This window comes from Rhinopithecus bieti, unplaced genomic scaffold (genome assembly GCF_001698545.2).
Source record: "Rhinopithecus bieti isolate Rb0 unplaced genomic scaffold, ASM169854v2 scaffold_42219, whole genome shotgun sequence".
Taxonomy (NCBI): Eukaryota; Metazoa; Chordata; class Mammalia; order Primates; family Cercopithecidae; genus Rhinopithecus; species Rhinopithecus bieti.
In genome coordinates this window covers 1,607,438-1,628,116 of record NW_016817843.1, presented here as the reverse complement: position 1 = coordinate 1,628,116, position 20,679 = coordinate 1,607,438, and the positions used below count along the sequence as shown (strand labels likewise).

The following is a 20,679-nucleotide window of genomic DNA, read 5'->3' as shown; positions in this document are numbered from 1 at the left end:
TTTCAAAAATGTGGATGGTAATAGAACATCTTTTACAGGGCTGTTGTGAGGATTAAGTTAGCTAACATATGAAACGCAATTTCTAAGGAATAGTAGTGGAGTGCTCAGATAAAATGTTAGCTGTTACTACCATACCTTGTAAATACTGTTATTTTGATGGAACAGTTTTCACCAAGGTGAAAGCAGAATCCTAACAAATCATTTTAAAAATTCTGGGGTGGGGCGGGGCGGGGTGGCTCACGCCTGTAATCCCAGCACTTTGGAAGGCCCGGGCGGGCGGATCACGAGGTCAAGAAATCGAGACCATCCTGGCCAACATGGTGAAACCCCGTCTCTACTAAAAAGATGACCAACATGGCGAAACCCCGTCTCTACTAAAAATTCAAAAATTAGCCGGGCGTGGTAGCACGCACCTGTAATCCCAGCTACTCAGGAGGCTGAGGCAGGAGACTTGCTTGAACCCGGGAAGCGGAGGTTGCAGTGAGCCGAGATCATGCCACTGCACTCCAGCCCGGACGACAGAGCTAGACTCTGTCTCAAAATAAATAAATAAGTAAGTAATAAATTAATTAATTAAAGTCTACTATCTGAGGTAATGGACGAAAAAGCCGACGGAAGGGCAACAACGGCGGCGCCTGCGCAGAGCCGAGGCGAAGGTGGCAGGGAGGGAGCGGGCTTGCACAGAGCCGCGGAGGGCGGCTCGGCGCATGTGCGGGGCGGGTGGGGCTGCGCGGGGCGGAGCCTGTGGCCCTGGTGCGGCTGTGGGTCCGTCTTGTTGCGTACGAGTTGTCACTCTCTCGGGTTGTTACTCTGTAGCTTCCCGACTCGCGAAAGGGAGGACCTGTCTGGGTCATGGATTTTGAGAATCTTTTCTCAAAACCCCCCAACCCGGCCCTCGGCAAAACGGCCACGGACTCTGACGAAAGGTGATCCCACATCTTTTCATCCTTTGAATGCAGGGGCTCAGCGGGACTCCGCCTCTTAGTTTCTTCTGGATTGGAGGCCGTCCGGAACCACGTCCGGGCCGAGTCGGGAGAGCCCGTGGGGAGCACGTGGGCCGGCCGGACGCCACCGTCTGACCTATAGAGGTCGTGCGGGGTCCGGGTGGGAGCAGAAGCTGAACACCGGGCTCAGGCGTAGGCCGCCACGGCCGGGGCTGCCGAGAGCCTGGGCGGGGGAGCGGGGTGGAACCGAGAAGGCTCCAGAATGCACCCCTTTCTCTGCACAGCAGCGGGTTAGGAGCCCGCTTCTGTGGTCCGGTAGCGTCTGTCTTTACTATTGTTGCCTGTTTCCACGAGACCGTAAACTCCCAAAGGACACTGATTTGACCGTTTTCACTGACACATGCTAGGCTCTTTTCTGTAGAAAGGACGAAACCACAGTTTATTAAAAGGTAAAGAATAGGGAATACTCTGCCATTAGTCCACTGATTGGCATGGAAAGACCCTAAAGACCACAATAAAGCAACAGACATCATTTGGACTTAATATTTCCATTAGGTTGGAAAAGCAAAGGAGACTTTTGGTCAAATGGCCTTAATTTGTAGATTTCGTTTTTGGAGCAGTGCATAGTGCTTACACCCAGATATTCACTTTTTATTCTTTGAATTTGAAATGCTAAAAACTATCTTTGTTCTTAAACCTACGTCTTTTATTTCCCTCAACTGAGATATATTTCCAATTATGGTTGATTTTACCTCTCGATATTGCTCAGCTGTTCACTCTATCTCAAATTTTAACTGATCATCCAGAGCTTTACCTCGTGCTTTACATGAAATCATTTAATCCTCAAAACAAACTTAGAAGATGATGCTGTCTTTGTTTTACAAATGGGAAAATGAGGCACGGAGAGGCTAAATAACCTGCCGAGATTGCACAGTGTAAGTTGGAAAAACTATGTCCAGGACCCATGATTTTATCACCAAGCTTCTCATGCAAAATAACTAAAATAAAATTAGGCCTATAAATATTGGAAAGAGACAAAGACTAATTACTTGCAGATGATGTAATTTACTAAGAAAAATAACTGGAACTAATTGATACGTTGTAAAATACATAAGAATTCATCACCAAAAAAAAAAAGATAACGTGTAAAAATCCCAACAACAGCTATCAGTTTGAAAGTGTATTGGACAAAAATTCCATTCCCAAAACTTGACTGCAATACATAAAAGACACTTGGAATTTTGCCAAAATGATGGGTGAAGGATGGTATGGAAGTATGGTGAGCTGTCCATATTATTTGCCCATTTTCTTCTTTTGATCTTTTCAAATTCTAGGATCTCTTATCTGCGAGTACTTTACTCCCAATTGTCATTTGTCTTTGCCTATGGCATTATTTTTCAATGTATAAAGGAATGGGGATGTTGTGGTTTTGTTTTATCCAGTCAAATGAATCAGTCTTTTCTCATATGGTTTCTGTTTTTTTTCCTAGTAATTTGTGATGGGAGTACTTCTCATTTATTCAAAAAATCGTATTCAGCACCTGCTATGGCTTTGGGGATATAGCGGTAAATGAACAAGAGATGAAAATTTCTGTACTAATGAATTTACGTTATTGGGGGAGAGGGAGAAAACATTACATAAATATATTGTATTTAAATACCCTGAGAAAATGAATGAAGGGTAAGGGGAAAGTAAGTACTGGTGGGATGGTAGGGAGGGGGCAGATTTTTTTATTTTGTTATTTTTATTTTTTTGAGCAGAGTCTTGCTGTGTTGCCCAGGCCGGGGTGCAGTGGTGCAATCTTGGCTTGCTGTAAGCTCCACCTTTCACTTTTGCACCATTCTCCTGCCTCAGCCTCCGGAGTAGCTGGGACCACAGGCGCCTGCCACCACACCCGACTAATTTTTTTGTATTTTTAGTAGAGACGGCGTTTCACCATGTTAGCCAGGATGGTCTCGATCTCCTGACCTCGTGATCCACCCACCTCAGTCTCCCAAAGTGCTGGGATTACAGGCGTGAGCCACCGTACCCGGCCGGGAGGGTGTAGATATTTTAAGAAGGTAGATAAGGAAACCCTCACTGATAACGTTGGTAAGTTTGAAAAACCTGTGTAGGGACCTGAAGGAGGTGAGGGGGTTTCATAGTCTAGAGGAGTGGAGAAGAGTCTGTGTAAAGGTCCTCAGGGGAAGTGAGCTTGGTGTGATTGGGTTAGGGGAGCAAAGTGGCCAGAAGGACACCTAGGATGGAGTAAGAGGGACTTGGAAGTCTGCGAGGTATTGGGGTAGGGTTATGGGAGCCCAATCATGGAGTAACTGGTAGGTGCCAAAATAAGGACTTTGGCTTTTACTCTGAATGAGACAACAGACCATTGGAGGGTTTTTCAGCAGTGACATTTGAAATATTTTAGCAGGGTCATTCTAGTTGTATTGAGAGTAGACTGTAGGGGTGCCAGAGCCGCTCGGATTGTTGTATTAGTGGCAAGAAGTGGTCAAATGTGGGTATGTTGAAGATAGAACAAACGGGATTTCCTCCGAGATTGGATGGGGATGTAAGAGAGGAATCAAGATTGACTTTAAGGTTTTGGTGGGGATCTTGAGAGGGATGGCGTTGCCAGTTTAGATAGCAAGAAGGATTAGGCTTCAGAGAGAAGAGCAAGAGTTCAGTGTTGGATGTTTTAAGATTACATGTGTCTAGTAGATGTTCAGGTGGTTATGTTGAGTAGGAAGTTAGCTCTGTTTGGTTTTAAGAGGAGGGGTTTGGGTTGGAGACTTGGATATTGAAATCAACTACATACAGATGATATTCATAGTGATGATATAGAAAGGGATAGCCTAGAATGAGAATATAGACAAAGAAGAGAAGAGATGAGAACTGACTTTTAAAGTTGTGAAGATGAGGAACCAACAAAGGAGACTAAGAAGTTATAGCTGTGAGGAAAGAAGAAATTAGAAGAGCCCACTATCTCTGAAGCTAAGTAAAGAACATGTTTTACACAGAAGAGGTGGTCAACTCTGTCCTATCCTGCTCATAGGTCTAATATGGGTGCTGAGTATTGTAGACCTTCATAGTGAAAGTAGACATCTATTTAGAATGGGCAGTGTTGAATAATAGTGTGATTGTAGGGCATATACTTGGGAGGCCTGCCTGCCTGCTGGGGCTCAGATCTCAGCTCCACCATGTATTAGCTCTGTGACAAGCTACATATCCTTTCTGTGATTGTTTTCTCATCCATAAAATGGGCTTTTAGTATATATGTCATAACACTGTTGTTTGTGATAAGTATTAGGTGTATGGAGCAGCATCTGGCACAGAGTAAGCATCATTCAAGTGTTGGCTGATGCTGTTACTGCTATCGAGGTCATTATCGTCATTATTCCTCTGCCTAAGGAGAGGTTGCCTCCTACTCCATGAGGTGATTCATTACTGGAAACTATAACAATAAAGGTTCACAAGTATTTGGGATTTTTGGTTCTTGTAATGGTGGCTTCGGTAGAAGGCTCACAACTTGGTACCTCATCTGATGGATGTAACTCAGGAGCTCTGAGTCAGTGTAAACTGTTGAATTGGACAAAGCTGTGAAGCCTGAGCTCCTGTAACTTTGAAAGAAGAGCCAGAGAGCCACTGTTCACATTCTAGTTGTGCTGTCAGTGCTTTCCCTTTGTAACATGTTTCCTTGAGACGGGACATGTTGCCCAATTCCTTGCCTTTATCTGGTGTATAACTCATATTTTAATTCACAGCTTTTCCCAATCTTGTGTTCAGTAGTCACCACTTACTAAGACACTATTTTCTTCAGCTCCCTGTATCTCTAATATCAACCATTATTTAGATACACCTATACATTTTATTGGCTTCTTTGTTCACCAGATTCTTTTATTTCCCATCCCTCTTGGGTTCATATTTAGTTTCGCTGGAATATCCTCAAGTAATTGTCTCAGACTGTTGTATATATGCATGGTCAACTTCTCAGTCCTGTAAGTCTAAAAACAGTTCTTCTTTTTTGTCTTTACACTTAAATGTGTTTGTCTTGCTCCTAATCTCAAAAGGCACTCTGCATTCTGCCTAAAATACCCTTCTCCCTCACATTCCTTTCTCCTCTTTGTTGGCTAACTCGTAAGTATCATGTAGGCTCTAAATGCCTCTGGTCCCCAAGTCTGGGTTGTGTTCTGTGTATATGCCCCTATACTTACCATATACCATATTGAAATAGCTTTATTTTTTTCTCCCAAGCAGATGGAAAGCTCTCAGAAGACAGTGACAGGGTCTGTATTTTTCATTGTTGTGGTCCAGGGCCTAAGGCCTGGAGCCTGTTGAATTAATGGAATGATGGATGAATGAATGATTTATATAGCTGCTAATGCTTGAACATTAAGGTGGTATAATCTAAAATTTTAGTTTTATAGGTTATTCATAAACATGTATTGACATTTATTGGTCATCATAATTTTGTACATTACCTGGAGTATTTGGTGTAGAATTTGAATTTGTAATTTCTTTGAGGATAAGGTGAAGACAAGCCAAAGCAGCAAATTGTAACACTGTGGTATAAACTCTTCCGGTTGAAAAAACCCTTTTGTGTTACTTGATATTTTTGCAGAATCGATGGTGAAATAGATGATGCAGAAGTTGAAGAAACACAAGAGGAGAAAATTAAACTGGAGCATGAGCAAATTCCCAAAAAAGTAAGATTAAGTTGACAACTGTTTAAGTTAACGCATTTTTTTTTCTCAGTTTCACATGGAACAACATAAAAAGAAAAAAACAGATAGAAATGGACATGAGAAATTAATGAAGGATCCTACTTGTCTCATTTTAACCAGCATTCGGGACCCAGTTACTTAAATCAAAGAAACCTGGTTATACTTTTTAAAGAAATTATTATTCAATAACATTATTGTCATTTAACATGACCTATTTTTAATAATTGCCTTTATTTTGGCTTTTGTTTTTTCCAAAATGGATTGTAAACAGTTTCAAAAGCTTCTTTCAAGTTGGGTTAACATTTTTGAGGGTTATGATTTGTTAACTTAACCAACCTTAATGATTTATAGCTTAAAGCCTGTATTAGTTCATTAGGGCTGCCATAACAAAGTACCACAGACCAGGTGGCTTAAACTGGGCGTGGTGGCTCACACCTGTAATGCCAGCACTTTGGGAGGCTGAGGTGGGTGGATCATGAGGTCAGGAGTTCAAGACCAGCCTGGCCAATATGGTGAAACCCCGTCTCTACTAAAAATACAAAAAAAATTAGCTGTGCATGATGGCACACGCCTATATGCCTGTAGTCCCAGCTACTAGAGAGGCTGAGGCAGAAGAATCACTTGAACCCGGGAGGCAGAGGTTGCAGTAAGCCAAAATCCCGCCACTGCACTCCAGCCTGGACGACAGAGCGAGACGCCGTCCCCCAAAAAAAAAAAAAAAAACAAACCCCAGAACTTTATTGTCTCAAGGATCTGGAGGCTGGAGGTCCCAGCACAAGGTTTTGGCAGGGTTGGTTCCTTCTGAGGGCTGTGGGGAAGAATCTATTCATTCCTCTCCCCTAGCTCCTGATGGAGTGCTGGCAGTCTTTGGTGTTGGCTTGCAAAAGTATCATCCTGATCTCTGCCTTCATATTCACATGGTGTTCTCCCTGTATGCCTGTGTCTGAATTGTCTGAATTTCCTATTTTTTGAGGCAGAGTCTTGCTCTGTCACTCAGGCTGGAGTGCAGTGGCACGATCTCTGCTCACTGCAACCTCCTTCTGGAGTCAAGCAATTCTCAGCCTCCCAAGTAGCTGGGATTACAGGTGTGCACCAACACGCCCGGCTAATTTTTGTATTTTTTGTAGAGACAAAATGTACATGGGTTTTGCCATGTTGCCCAGGCTGGTCTCGAACTCCTGGGGTCAAGTGATCTGACCGCCTCGGCCTCCCAAAGTGCTGGGATTATAGGCCTGAGCCACTGTGCCCGGACAAATTTCCATTTTTTATAAGGAACTCAGTCATTGAACTGGGCCCACCCTAATGACCTAATCTTAATTAATTACACTTGCAATGGCCCTATTTCCAGAAAAGGTCACATTCTGAGGTATTAGGGATTAGAAGTTCATTATAAGAATTTTAGGAGGGCACAGTTCAACCCATAACAAAGATAATGTCTATTCCTGTCTTGCCCTTCTTTTCTGTTTTTGAACATGGAGAAACCCCATCTCTACTAAAAATACAAAATTAGCCAGGCATGGTGGCAGGTGCCTATTACTCGGGAGGCTGAGGCAGGAGAATTGCTTGAACCCGGGAGGTGGAGGTTACGGTGAGCTGATATCGTGCTACTGCACTTCAGTCTGGGCAAGAAGAGTGAAACTCCGTCTCAAAAAAAAAAAAAAAAAAATTTGAGTTTTAACACACTATGGAGGAATGGGTTAAATTGTCACTGAGACTCATAAGACAGAAATATACTTTTAATAGTATATCTTTTATTTAGCTTGCTTATTTATTCATTTATTTATTTATTTATTTATTTATTTTTGAGATGGAGTCTCTGTCGCCCAGGCTGGAGTGCGGTAGCGTGCTTGGTTCACTGCAACCTCCTCCTCCCAGGTTCAAGCAATTTTCCCACCTCAGCCTCCCGAGTAACTGGGACTACAGGCACATGCCACCACACCTGGCTAATTTCTGTATTTTTAGCAGACATGGGGTTTCACCATGTTGTCCAGGCTGGTCTCAAACTCCTAAGCTCAAGTGATCCGCCAGCCTCGGCCTTCCAAAGTGCTGGGATTACAGGTGTGAGCCACCATGCCCAGCCTCCTTAGCTTTATAAAAGAATACAGGACAGAAGATAAAGCAGGTACAGTATCTTCATCTTCTTGGAAGCCTCTCAGCTACCCAAGTAAGCAACTTCTTTTGCCCTCTGGGGCCTGTGTGGCTTCCAAAGATGAGAGCCAAAGTTGACGGCAAGAAATTGCAACTTTAAGTTCCCACAAGTTTTCTATACTACTTGAGTCACATAGGCCTCAGTCTTTTATGCCCACTTTTAGCTCCTCCAGTCTTTGTATTATATGTTATAACCTTGCACAGCAGACAGGCAGAAACAACATTCTACAACTGTCTTATGTACAAAACACTGTTGTGAGAAGATGGACTCCTAGGTTATTCCCAACCAGGCTTGCTTCAGCACAGGCTCTTCACTCACAAGTACATAAAAGGTGAATACATTATCAAATAAATATCACAGCTAATTAATTAACTTACTTATTTTTGAGACAGAGTCTTGCTCTGTTGCATAGGCTGCAGGTAAAGTGGTGAAATCTTGGCTCACTGTAACCTCCACCTCCCAGGTTCAAGCAGTTCTCCTGTCTCAGCCTCCCGAGTAGCTGAGATTACAGGTGACTGACACCCACCTTGCCTGGCTAATTTTTGTATTTTTAGTAGAGATAGGGTTTTGCCATGTTGGCCAGGCTGGTCTCGAACTCCTGACCTCGAGATCTGCCTGCCTCGGCCTCCCAAAGTGCTGGGATTACAGGTGTGAGCCACAATGCCCGACCACAGCTTATTTAAAAGAGAACACCCAGGTAAACACTTTGCAAGTTAAGAAAGAGCATTACCTCAGAGATATTGAGGGTTTGATTTCATACCACCACAATAAAGCAAATATTGCAGTAAAGGTAGGCACAGAAATGTTTTGGTTTCCCAGTGCATATAAAAGTTATATTTATACTATACTGTAGTCTGTTAGGTGTGCAATACCACTATATCTTAGAAAACAGTATATATCTTAATTAAAAATTCTTTGTCGCTAAAAAATGTTAACAACCAGCGAGTCATCATTTTGATGGCAGAGGGTCTCGCCTCAGTGTTGATGGCTGCTCAGGGTGGTGATTGCTCTGGCAATTTCTTAAAATAGGACAGCAGTAAAGTTTGTCACCTCAGTTGACTTCTCCTTTTACAAAAGATTTCTCTGTAATATGTGATGCTGTTTGATAGCATTTTACCCACAGTAGAACTTCTTTCAAAATTGGAGTCAATCCTCTCAACCCCTGCCACTGCTTTATCAACTAGGTTTATATAATATTCTAAATCTGTTGTCATTTCAACAATGTTCATAGCAGCTTCACCAGATATAGATTGCATCTCAGGAAACCACTTTGCTTACTCATAAGAAACAGCTCCTCATCTGTTCAAGTTTGATCATGAAGTTGCAGCAATTCAGTCACGTCTTCAATCTCCACTTCTAATTCTAGTTCTCTTGCTATTTCCACCACACCTCAAATTACTTCCTCTACTGAAGTCTTGAACTCCTCAGTCATCCCTGAGAGTTGCAATCAACTTTCAAACTCCTGTTAATGTTGACATTTGACCTTCTGCCATGAATCACGAATGTTCCTAATGGCAGCTACAATGGTGAATCCTTTCTAGGTTTTCAATTTACTCTGCCCAGATCCATCAGAGAAATCACTTTCTCTGGCAACTATAACCTTAAAAAGTGTATTTCATTCTTAAGTAAGACTTGAAAGTCAATTCCTTGATCCATAAGCTGCAGAGTGGATGTTGTGTTTGTGGACATGAAAACATGCATCTCCATCAGAGCTCTTGGGTGACTGGGTGCATTGTCAATGAGCAGTAATATTTTGAAAAGGGTATTTTTTCTGAGCAGTAGGTCTCAACAATGGGCTTAAAATATTCAGTAAACCATGCTGTAAATGGATATACTGCCATCTAGGCTTTGTTGTTCCATATATAGAGCACAGGCAGAGTATATTTAGTGTATGCTCTTAAGGGCCCTAGAATTTTCAGACTGGTAAATGAGCATTGGCTTCACCTTAAAGTCACCAGCTGCATTAGCTCCTAACAAGAGTTAACCTGTCTTTTTGAAGCCTTTTAAAGTATTTTATTTGTATAAATTTACAGGGTGCAAGTGCAATTTTGGATTACATGCATAGATTGTAGTGGTGAAGTCAGGGTATTCTTTGAAGCTTTGAAGTGAGGTATTGACTTCTCTCTAGTCCTAGAGAGGACTAGAGTTTGAACTAGAGTTTGAAAGTTGATTGCAACTCTCAGGGATGACTGAGGAGTTCAAGACTTCAGTAGAGGAAGTAATTTGAGGTGTGGTGGAAATAGCAAGAGAACTAGAATTAGAAGTGGAGATTGAAGACGTGACTGAATTGCTGCAACTTCATGATCAAACTTGAACCGATAAGGAGCTGTTTCTTATGAGTGAGCATTATATCTTCTTCCAATATAATGCTGTTTCATTTACTTTGAAAATCTGTTGTTTAGTGTAGCCACCTTCATCAATGATCTTAGCTAGATCTTCTGGATAATTTACAGCTTTTACATCAGCACTTGTTGCTTCATCATGCACTTTTTTTTTTTTTTTTTGACACAGAGTCTTGCTCTGTTGCCCAGGCTGGAGTGCATTGGCATGACTTGACTCACTGAATCCTCTGCCTTCTGGGTTCAAGTGATTCTCCTGCCTCAGGCTTCCGAGTAGCTGGGACTACAGGTGTGCACCATCATACCCGGCTAATTTTTGTATTTTTAGCAGAGACGGGGTTTCACCATGTTGGCCAGGCTGGTCTCGAACCCCTGGCCTCAAGTGATCTGCCCGCCTCGGCCTCCCAAAGTGCTGGGATTATAGGCGTGAGCCACTGTGCCTGGCCTATCATGCACGTTTATGTGATGGAGACATTGTCTATTCATAAACCTCAAGAACCAACCTCTGCTAACTTCAGACTTTTCTTCTGTAGCTTCCTCACCTTTTTCCACCTTCACAGATTTGAAGAGAGTTAGGGCCTTGCCCTGGATCAGGCTTTGGCTTAAGGGAATGTTGTGACTGGTCTGATCTTCTATCCAGACCAATACAACTTTCTCTGTATCAGCAATAAGGCTGTTTTGTGTTCATATCATTAGTGTGTTCATTGGAGTAGCACTTTTAATTTCCTTCAAGAACCTTCCCTTTGCATTCACAAGCTGGCTATTTGACTTATGAGGCCTAGCTTTCAGCTTGTGTCGGCTTTTGACATACCTTCCTCGCTAAGTTTAATCATTTCTAGCTTTTGATTTCAATAGAGACATATGACTCTTCTTTTCACTTGAACACTTAGAAGTCATTGTAGGGTTATTAATTAGTCTAACTTCAATATCTTAGTGTCTCAGGGAATAGGGAAGCCTGAGGAGAGAGGGAGGGAGAAAAACAGGAGATAGGATGGTTGGTGGAGCGGTCAGAACACATGTAACATTTATCGATTAAGTTCTCCATCTTATGTGGGCATGGTTCATGGCACCCCCTCAAAAATTACAGTAGTAGCCAGGCGCGGTGGCTCACACCTATAATCCCAGCACTTTGGGAGCCCGAGGCGGGAGGATCACGAGGTCAGGAGATCGAGACCATCCTGGCTAACACAGTGAAACCCCATCTCTACTAAAAATAAAAAATAAAAAAAAAAATTAGCTGGGCGTGGTGGCGGGCGCCTGTACTCCCAGCTACTCGGGATGCTGAGGCAGGAGAATTGTGTGAACCCAGGAGGCAGAGCTTGCAGTGAGCCAAGATTGCGCCACTGCACTCCAGCCTGGGCGACAGAGCGAGACTCCGTCTCAAAAAATAATAATAAAAAACAAAATAAAAAAATTACAATATTAACATCAAAGACCACTGATCACAAATCACTGTAATAGATATAGTAATAACAAAAAAGTTTGAAATACTGCGAGAATTATCAAAATGTGGCACAGAGACACAGCACATGCTTTTCGAAAAATGGTGCCAATAGACTTGTTCAATGCAGGGTTGCCACAGACCTTCAATTTGTAAAGAAATGCGTTATTTGTAACACATGGTAAAATGAAGGACATTAAAATAAGATATTCCTATAACTTTCTTTGTAGGTATCTCACATCTTATATACGTTTTGTTATATTTATTGCTAAGTGTTTAATGAAACTATTGTGAATAATTTTTGTTGTTGTTGTTGTTGTTGAGACGGAGTCTCGCTATGTCACCCAGGCTGGAGTGCAGTGGCCGAATCTCAGCTCACCGCAAGCTCTGCCTCCCGGGTTTACGCCATTCTCCTGCCTCAGCCTCCTAAGTAGCTGGGACTACAGGCGCCCGCCACCTCGCCCGGCTAGTTTTTTGTGTTTTTTTAGAGAGTTTCACTGTGTTAGCCAGGATGGTCTCGATCTCCTGACCTCGTGATCCACCCGTCTCGGCCTCCCAAAGTGCTGGGATTACAGGCTTGAGCCACCGCGCCCGGCCGTGAATAATTTTTTTAAAGTATCATTTTCTGGCTGTTGGTTTCTCAGTGGTTGGCATACACACATATGTAGGGATGCATGGAAGACGGATTTTTGAGTTCTTGTTCACATTTCTGAAAATATCTTGAATTTATCCTCATTGTTGATAGATAGTTTGGCTGAAATAGAATTAAGTTTGAGGTTACTGCTCCTTTGTCTTCTACTATCCAGTGTTACAAAGGTGAAGTCTTAACAATTTCATTGTAATATCTTTGTAAGTATCCCGTTTTCTCTGGAAGCTTTAAGGCTCTTCTCTTCATTCTTGGCATTCTTAATTCTATGAGATTGTGAATCTTTTTTTATTCTGCTTAGTGCTATTGTGGTGAGATTATTTACTTACATCCTTTTATATGAGACAGATCTCTTTTTATCTCTTTTTTCTTTATATCCCAAGATATTTCCTCTGTTTCTATTTATCATCATTTCATAAATTACAATTTAACTAAGATCTTATTCTTGTTTTGATAGCTTTCTAACATTGTTTTTGAATATATTTTGAATATCTTTGTGTATTTTTTAATTTTCGAGTTCTTTTTCTCAAATGATGGTTGCTTCTTCTGGATCTATTTTTCAGTTATTTTCTTGCTTTTTTGTTATGTTCTGTAGATCAGGGATCGGTAAGCATTTTCTATAAAGGACAAGACAATAAATATTTTAGATTTTTAAGCCAAGAAGCAAAATTGAGGATGTTATGTAGGTACTTATATAATGAAGGAGAGAAAACAAATTTCCACAATCTTTGACTGATAGAATTCAGTACATAGTAATAGTCGTTTTTAAATACAAGTCTAATGAGAAGAATGGGATTCTTTGTCAGGTAATTATTTGCTTAATTGGGGTTCAAAGTTACTGTTCTTTATCATCAAAATTGATTACAAAGATTCATCTGTTAAGCTGATATAATAAGACTTTATTTCATCTGTGAAAGTATCTTTTCACTACAGATAGATACTGCCAAATACTGATATCAGTTCACCAGAATATAATTTTAATTGAGCATATTCATTGCCTGGAAGGCATTTATGGAACTTTATTCAATTCTTCTCTTAGATTTGTCTTTTAGCATGTTACTACATTGCAGATGAATCACTGCCAGTCAAAGATTAGGTGGAAGTTCCTCAGTTGCATAGTTAAATGGATTTTGAAGCACTTACATTAAAGTCTGAAAAAACACTTCCGGAACTGTTTGAGTGTGCACAATGTATCTGCTGCAAATTAATGTGGGTATGGAGATCTTGTTCCTATTTTAACTTTGAACAGCACAGTGATACTGAGCGGTATCAGTAACACCTGTGAACTCATTAAACGCCAAGGAAAACCACTGGGACGTATTTACCTGATTTTAAATTGTCTGATGAAGCTCCAGTTTCCTCGTATCTTTGAGCAGCTGTTCTTGCCAAAAGGCCACTTAAGAACTTTATTTTCGGCCGGGCACGGTGCCTCAAGCCTGTAATCCCAGCACTTTGGGAGGCCGAGGCGGGCGGATCACAAGGTCAGGAGATCGAGACCATCCTGGCTAACACGGCGAAACCCCGTCTCTACTAAAAAATACAAAAAACTAGCCGGGCGAGGTGGCGGGCGCCTGTAGTCCCAGCTACTCGGGAGGCTGAGGCAGGAGAATGGCGTGAACCCGGGAGGCGGAGCTTGCAGTGAGCTGAGATCTGGCCACTGCACTCCAGCTTGGGCGACAGAGTGAGACTCCGTCTCAAAAAAAATAAAAAAGAACTTTATTTTCTCTGGACAGATTTAACTGCTATAATCCATCATGATTTAATTAACTCACTATCAGCTTTCTTTGGCTACAAATAAAACTTACTTGATTATAGCCTTGTTTTTGTTTTGTTTCTGGAAAGAAAGAAATTTGTGGATTTGATCATTTATTTTAAATTTTCTAATTAAAAAATAATAATTTTAATCAGAAGAGAGCGGGAGTAAAATTTCTCATTTTTCTGTTACTCTCTTGTGAGTTGGGAATATTGTGATGAATGCTTGATACTCTAATGTCAACATACATTGTGTTCTTTTAGCACTAATGTAGTATTGTTACATAATAACCACAGAGATTTGCCATCTGACTTGACAGTATAATGATCCACAGTTCACTGTGCCTTTCAATACTTGACCTTTGAAGTCTGCTTTTTGTGTTTTGATGTGGTAGTAATGCTCTGGAAATAAAAAAAATAAAATGGCATGAGGCACTCAATGAGGCACTCAAAATGTTGTCAATGTATAACTGTCAGGGCAATTTGTAGTGCACTGAGTATCTCTGTGAAGTGATAAGAATGCCATGAAGGTCTCTTGAAGCTACTCAACTCTGCTGTTGTAGCAAAGAAGCAGTCCATATAATATATAAATGAATGAGTGTGCCTGTGTTCCAATAAAATTGTATTTATGGACTCTGAAATTTGAATGTTATATAGTTTTCAAGTGTCATGAAATGTTCTTTTGATTTCCTTTGTTTCGACCATGAAAAAAATATGTAAAGTTCATTCTTAGCTTGTGGGTGTTTACAAACACAGGTGGCAGAGCGGATTTTGCCCTTGGGTTGTAGTTCACTGACTCCAGCTCTAGATTTTTGTCACATTCTTTTGTATTCCTTTGTTGTCCATTCATTTAAGAAAGGCCCAGAGAGTTACTAGATGTCCTTTGCTGTTGTATTGGTAAGTCTGTGCCTCTAAAGGCCTTTTCTCTAAATAGGAAGCCTGACGGGGTGGTAAGTGAGTGGGCTATGCGGATAGGAGGTTTCCCAGTAGTATAACAGTTCTCAGCCCACTTTGTGCCATGCACCCCCTTTAGCAGTCTGGTGAAGCCTGTGGACCCCTTTTTGAGTTTTTTAAGTGTATAAAATAAAATATTTTTGATTACAAAGGAAATTGATTTGATTGAAATCCAGTTTATCAAAATATTAAAAACAAATGCTATAGGGTAATATGTTCTTTATTAATACATTGAATATTAAGACTTAGCAGAGCAGTTAGTCTGATTATTCTAATTTTGCAGTGATCGTGAACATAAAAGATATTTTGAGATCTGCAACAACTATAATGTGATACATGAAAATATTTGTGATTTGTATTAGTGACAGTCATAGGCACTGCTGATACTGCTATATTTTGTGTCCTACGTTCAAAACAGAAGAACATATTTGAACATACTTCCTTTGTTCAAATACCAAGTGTCAATTTGGAGGTTGATGAAAATAATATGTGGTTTTCTTCTCATTCAAGTTCACTGAATTTTCTGAATTCAATCCATAGGCCTTTGAGGGGGGTCTCTGGACAGCAGGGTGAGAACCCCTGCTTTATGGTGAGTAGGATGGAGTCTTTTTCTGGTAGGAGTTGCTGCCAAATGCCAGCATGTGGAAGATTTAGTACCTCCATGTGGGTGGTCGTAGTACCCACATCTTAGCTTTTACCAGACATTCTATTTCACTTCTTTGGATAACAGCCTTCTCTTTTTTTCCTAGGGAAAGTACCTGGGTGATTGTGTTCTGGAGAGGGAGAGGGCAGAGAGAATTTGTTGTAACAGCTTTGTCTGTTTTATGTAGAATTTTAATTCATTCTCATTTATAGCCCCATTTCTCACACTGTACCTAAGCCCAACCTTTGGAGCTTAACTTCCTTTTTGTCTGTCAGAAATTTGATTCTTAATTCCTGATGAATGCACTTCATGCACACACACACACAACACACACACACACACACACACACACACACACACAGTTACCTGTACTTTAATTTTGGAGGTTTCTGGAGGCCATACTAGTTCAGTAAACCATCTTGAATAAAAAGAGTTATTTAGACTCTATTACAAAAGGAGAAAGGGGTTGTAATCATGTTCATATACTTTTAAATTATACAAAAGCAAACTGAAGCAACGAGTTTATAGCTTGGTAAGTGGTAAGTAATTCAATTATTTGTATTTTATATATTTCAATGCCCTCTGAAAAGAATCATCAGTAATATTCATCCCTACTGTATAATAAAACAGCACAATTGATGATTGTCCTGGCTTTATTAATGTTGCCAGATTGTTTCATGTCTTCATTTAATATAAGTCAAACATATTATTACTTGTCGTAAAAAGAGTCTGCTTCAATACTGTAGGCCTGTGTGTTTTGTGCAGGCAGAGGGAACTTAATCGCTTATTTGGATCATTTTAATATTTTGATTCATATGCACTGAAGAAAATCTCACCTCTATGTATTTGATTAAGCTGAACTTCATAGGAGCTGCTGCATACTGAATAATCTTTTTGGTTCCCCCATGCCTACTAAATAAAATTAAAGGCCAAAACCAAGGTAAACATAATCTATCACAGGAGTCAGCCAACCTTTACATAAAGGATCAGTTAGTGAATCTTTCACCTTTGTAGGCTATGTTGTCTCTGTCACAACTAAGACAATATGTAAATGAATAGATGTAATTGGTGTTACAGTAAAACTATTTACAGAAACAGGTAGTGAAGCTGAAAGTTTGCCAACCCCTGATCTATCAGTCCAGAAGTTATCTTTACAAGTTTATTCTATGGTGTTAGTGGGAAAAAGGCACTGTTTCTTGAAGACTTAGAGACAAGAAGTTTGGTGGCCTGAAGATATTAGATTGGTTGATAGTCTTGTCTGGTGTAGTGAAGATAAGGTATAATTGAGGCCATTGTCAGATCAAGAAACTTCCTCAGCTTGTTTGGATTCTTTAAGCAGGGAGCAAGTTCATTTTCTAGGCTTATAATCAATCCTCTGGTGGAACAACTCCTAAATTTGAAGCTAAACATCAGAAGTAAACTATTGCCAGGCACGGTGGCTCATGACTGTAATCCCAGCACTTTGGGAGGCCAAGGCAGGCGGATCACTTGAGGTCAGCAGTTCGAGACCACCCTGGCCAATAGGATGAAACCCCGTCTCTACCAAAAATACAAAAATTAACTGGGCATGGTGGTGCACGCCTGTAGTCCCAGCTACTTGGGAGGCTGAGGCAAGGGAATCGCTTGAGCCTGGGAGGCAGAGGTTGCACTGAGCCAGGATCGTGCCACTGCACTCCAGCTTGGGCAATAGAGTGAGACTCCGTCAAAAAAAAAAAAAAAAGTAAACTGTTAAATGGGACCACCTAATATATTTTATAATAACGAGTCTTCTGTTTTGTTTTTTGTTTGTTTGTTTTGACTTTGCTTCTTAGTTATCATGTGAAAGCAAATAAGGGACCAGACCCCAGAGTATGCTTTGAAATGGAATCATTGTCCACTGTAGTGATAGGCATGCCATTTCTTCCTGACGTCAGAATAAGAGCCCTTTGATCCTTGGTCATTTTTTAAAAATAAACTTTCTGATTAAAATGTGTCATACATACTAATTCTAATTATATAGTTTAATATCCCTGTGTCACGTAGACACATGTGTAACCAATACCTGAAAATTTTTATGCAGAAATTGCTTTAAGTCATCTGCTATGATCAGCTTGGGCTCCTCTAGGATTAGCTCCCATACCTGGGTTCTTCACCCTTGCCGTGGGCACTTGCAACAACAGAGTTAGGAAACTTTCTGAAAGTGAAGTTAACTTGATTACAGAGAACAGGGTAGTTCTTTATTCCTTGTCATCATTGTTGCTACCACTCCTGTGAGTTATAGGAGAAAGATTAGGCTTTGGTAACTTAGATGTATCTTAAGTGTAAGTGGATTTTCATATGGACCATTACAGTTTACTTGGTGTTTTACAAAATGATAAATTATTGAGGACATTTAAAAGTACTGTCAATGCAGAGGCAGAAATGTAATGTGTGAACTGTAATACTGTAATCCTCTCACAGCAAATAATTAAGATTTGGGGGTTTAGATGTTTAATTCAGTCAAATGCATACAATGTACACATTTAGAATCTTCCCTCAAATCATCTTTAAGGATAGATATATCATAGTGGTTTGTTAGTTTGTTTTTAATTCTGGAAGTGTTCAAATATATCAGTGGAGAGAATAGTATATGAACTCCATGTACCTATTACCCAACTTCAACAATGACCAGTTCATAGCCAATCTTGTTTCTTCTGTACAGCCAGATTGTTTTGAATCATGCTGGGTTTTTAAAATTGAAGTTTTAATTTTTACTTAGTTTAGACACTTTGGAAACTCTGCAATATCACCAAAAAGTTCGCTGCACAGAAAATCAAGAAGTAAGGACTATGATGTATATAGTGATAATGATATCTGCGGTCAGGAATCGGAAGATAATTTTGCCAAAGAGCTTCAACAGTACATACAAGCCAGAGAAATGGCAAATGCTGCTCAACCTGAAGAATCTACAAAGAGAGAAGGAGTAAAAGATACTCTACAGCGTAAGAGTCAAACTATTTTATCATTTAAAGTTTATCTAGAGAAGCAGTCACAGTTGTCCATATATGGACAGAGGATTTTTCCTTGCACTTTCTCTCATGGTAAGACTGTGGTTTTCATGGATATTTATACCAGACATGAGCTTGCATGGCCAGAGACCTCATCTGAGACCTGGCCACTTGGTGCATTAAATGCTCAGTTTGTAGGAGGATGGAGGATGGAGGCGGGTTATCAAAGGCCATGTCTCTTTCTAAAGGGAGAATGCTAAAGCCCTGGCCTCTGCATGTATGAAGGATAGGATATCCTGTTTGTATTGTTGTCATTTAAAGAGGAATTGACTGGAATGGTTGTATGTCAGACTGTAACTCAGAAATATATTCTTCTGGATTACTAAAATGAGATTTAGCCATAAGTATGAGGGTAAATGGCAATTATAAATGAAATTTTTGGCCAGGCATGGTGGCTCACGCCTGTAATCCCAGCACTTTGGAAGGCCAAGGCGGGTGGATCACTTGAGGTCAGGAGTTCGAGACTAGCCTGGCCAACATGGTGAAACCCCTGTCTCTACTAAAAATAAAAAAAGTAGCAGGGTATGGTGGCACACGCCTGTAATCCTAGCTACTCTGGAGGCTGAGGCACAAGAATCACTTGAGCCCAGGAGGCAGACGTTGCAGTGAGCCGAGATCACACAGTGCGGTCCAACCTGGACAACAGAGCGAGACTCTGTCTCAAAAAAATAAAATAAAATTTTAATGCTGTCTTTTTTTTGTCGTTTTCTCTACTTAAAATGGATCTATATTGCTTGAGCCCAGGAGTTCGAGGCTCCAGTAAACTGTGATTATGCCATTGCAGGATGGATGGATAAATGCAGGGATGGATAGATAAATAAATAAAAACTTAATCTATTTAAAATGTTTTCAGTGAGAAATCTGACAGTAATATATGAGGTCATTTTAAACACTTAAAGCTTTTACTGGCCGGGCGCGGTGGCTCAAGCCTGTAATCCCAGCACTTTGGGAGGCCGAGACAGGCGGATCACGAGGTCAGGAGATCGAGACCATCCTGGCTAACACAGTGAAACCCCGTCTCTACTAAAATACAAAACTAGCCGGGCGAGGTGGCGGGCGCCTGTAGTCCCAGCTACTCGGGAGGCTGAGGTAGGAGAATGGCGTAAACCCGGGAGGCGGAGCTTGCAGTGAGCTGAGATCCGGCCACTGCACTCCAGTCCGGGCGACAGAGCGAGACTCCGCCTCAAAAAAAAAAAAAAAGCTTTTACTGTTACATTTCCTAATTAGATCCATCATACTCTGAACACTTCAAAAGGATCTGCCTTAGAGCTTGTAAGACTGATTTTATTATCTTACTTTTTTCTTGACAATACCTTATATATTTTTAAAAACAATGAATGGAGAATCCAGGGTGTATTATCATAATTCTCTTTTTGGTCCCTTAATCCCAGAGCTTCTAGAAAGACTGGTCAGTATCATGCCAGTTTTCACTTATTGAGGCTTAGAGAACTTTCCTCAATTACTGTAAATCATACTTCTCTTTTCCATTTGTTTTGAGACAGGGTCTCACTCTGTTGCCCAGGCTGGAGTGCAGTGGTGCAGTCATAGCTCACTGTAACCTTGAACTCCTTGGCTCAAGCAATCCTCCTGCCTTAGCTTATAGTCCCAGAGTAGCTGGACTACAGGTGTGCACCCACCACACCCAGCTAAGTTTTTGTAGAGACAAGATCTCTAGGCTGCCTAGGCTGGCCTTGAACGCTTAGGCTGGCCTTGAACTCCTAGCCTTGAGCAGTCCTTCTGCCTCAGCCTCCCAAAGAGCTGGGGTTACAGACATGAGCCACTGCACCTGGCCCCGTACTTTGTAAAAGTAAACTGCTATTGTAACTTTATGTCATTTTTTAAATTAATTTTTTACTTTTAGCTGCTAAACAAAAAAATAAAAATCTTAAAGCTGGTAACAAAAATGGCAAACAGAAGAAAATGAAGCGAAAATGGCCTGGCACTGGAAACAAAGGATCAAATGCTTTGCTGAGGAACAGTGGCTCGCAGGAAGAGGTATAAGAACATATGCTTCTAGGAGTACCTGGCCCCGCATGCTTTTGGACTTGATTTATTTATTTATTTATTTATTTTTATTTTTATTTT

The 20,679-nt window shown here is 40.8% G+C and overlaps 1 protein-coding gene across 2 annotated transcripts in view; it reads left to right on the top strand.

Annotated features, from left to right (window-relative positions):
- Nucleotides 1–716: 716 nt before the first annotated feature.
- Nucleotides 717–20,679, top strand: part of ZC3H8 (zinc finger CCCH-type containing 8) — a 42,490-nt gene continuing 22,527 nt past the window's right edge. The window contains exons 1-4 of one of the 2 annotated variants that reach the window (XM_017856219.1): nucleotides 717–926; nucleotides 5,542–5,626; nucleotides 18,306–18,528; nucleotides 20,456–20,589. In XM_017856219.1, coding sequence (XP_017711708.1) covers nucleotides 853–926; nucleotides 5,542–5,626; nucleotides 18,306–18,528; nucleotides 20,456–20,589 — 516 coding nt within the window. In that variant the 5' untranslated portion in view covers nucleotides 717–852. Of the gene's footprint in view, nucleotides 927–5,539; nucleotides 5,627–18,305; nucleotides 18,529–20,455; nucleotides 20,590–20,679 lie in introns of those variants that run through there. The other variant, XM_017856220.1, reaches the window with a different exon arrangement.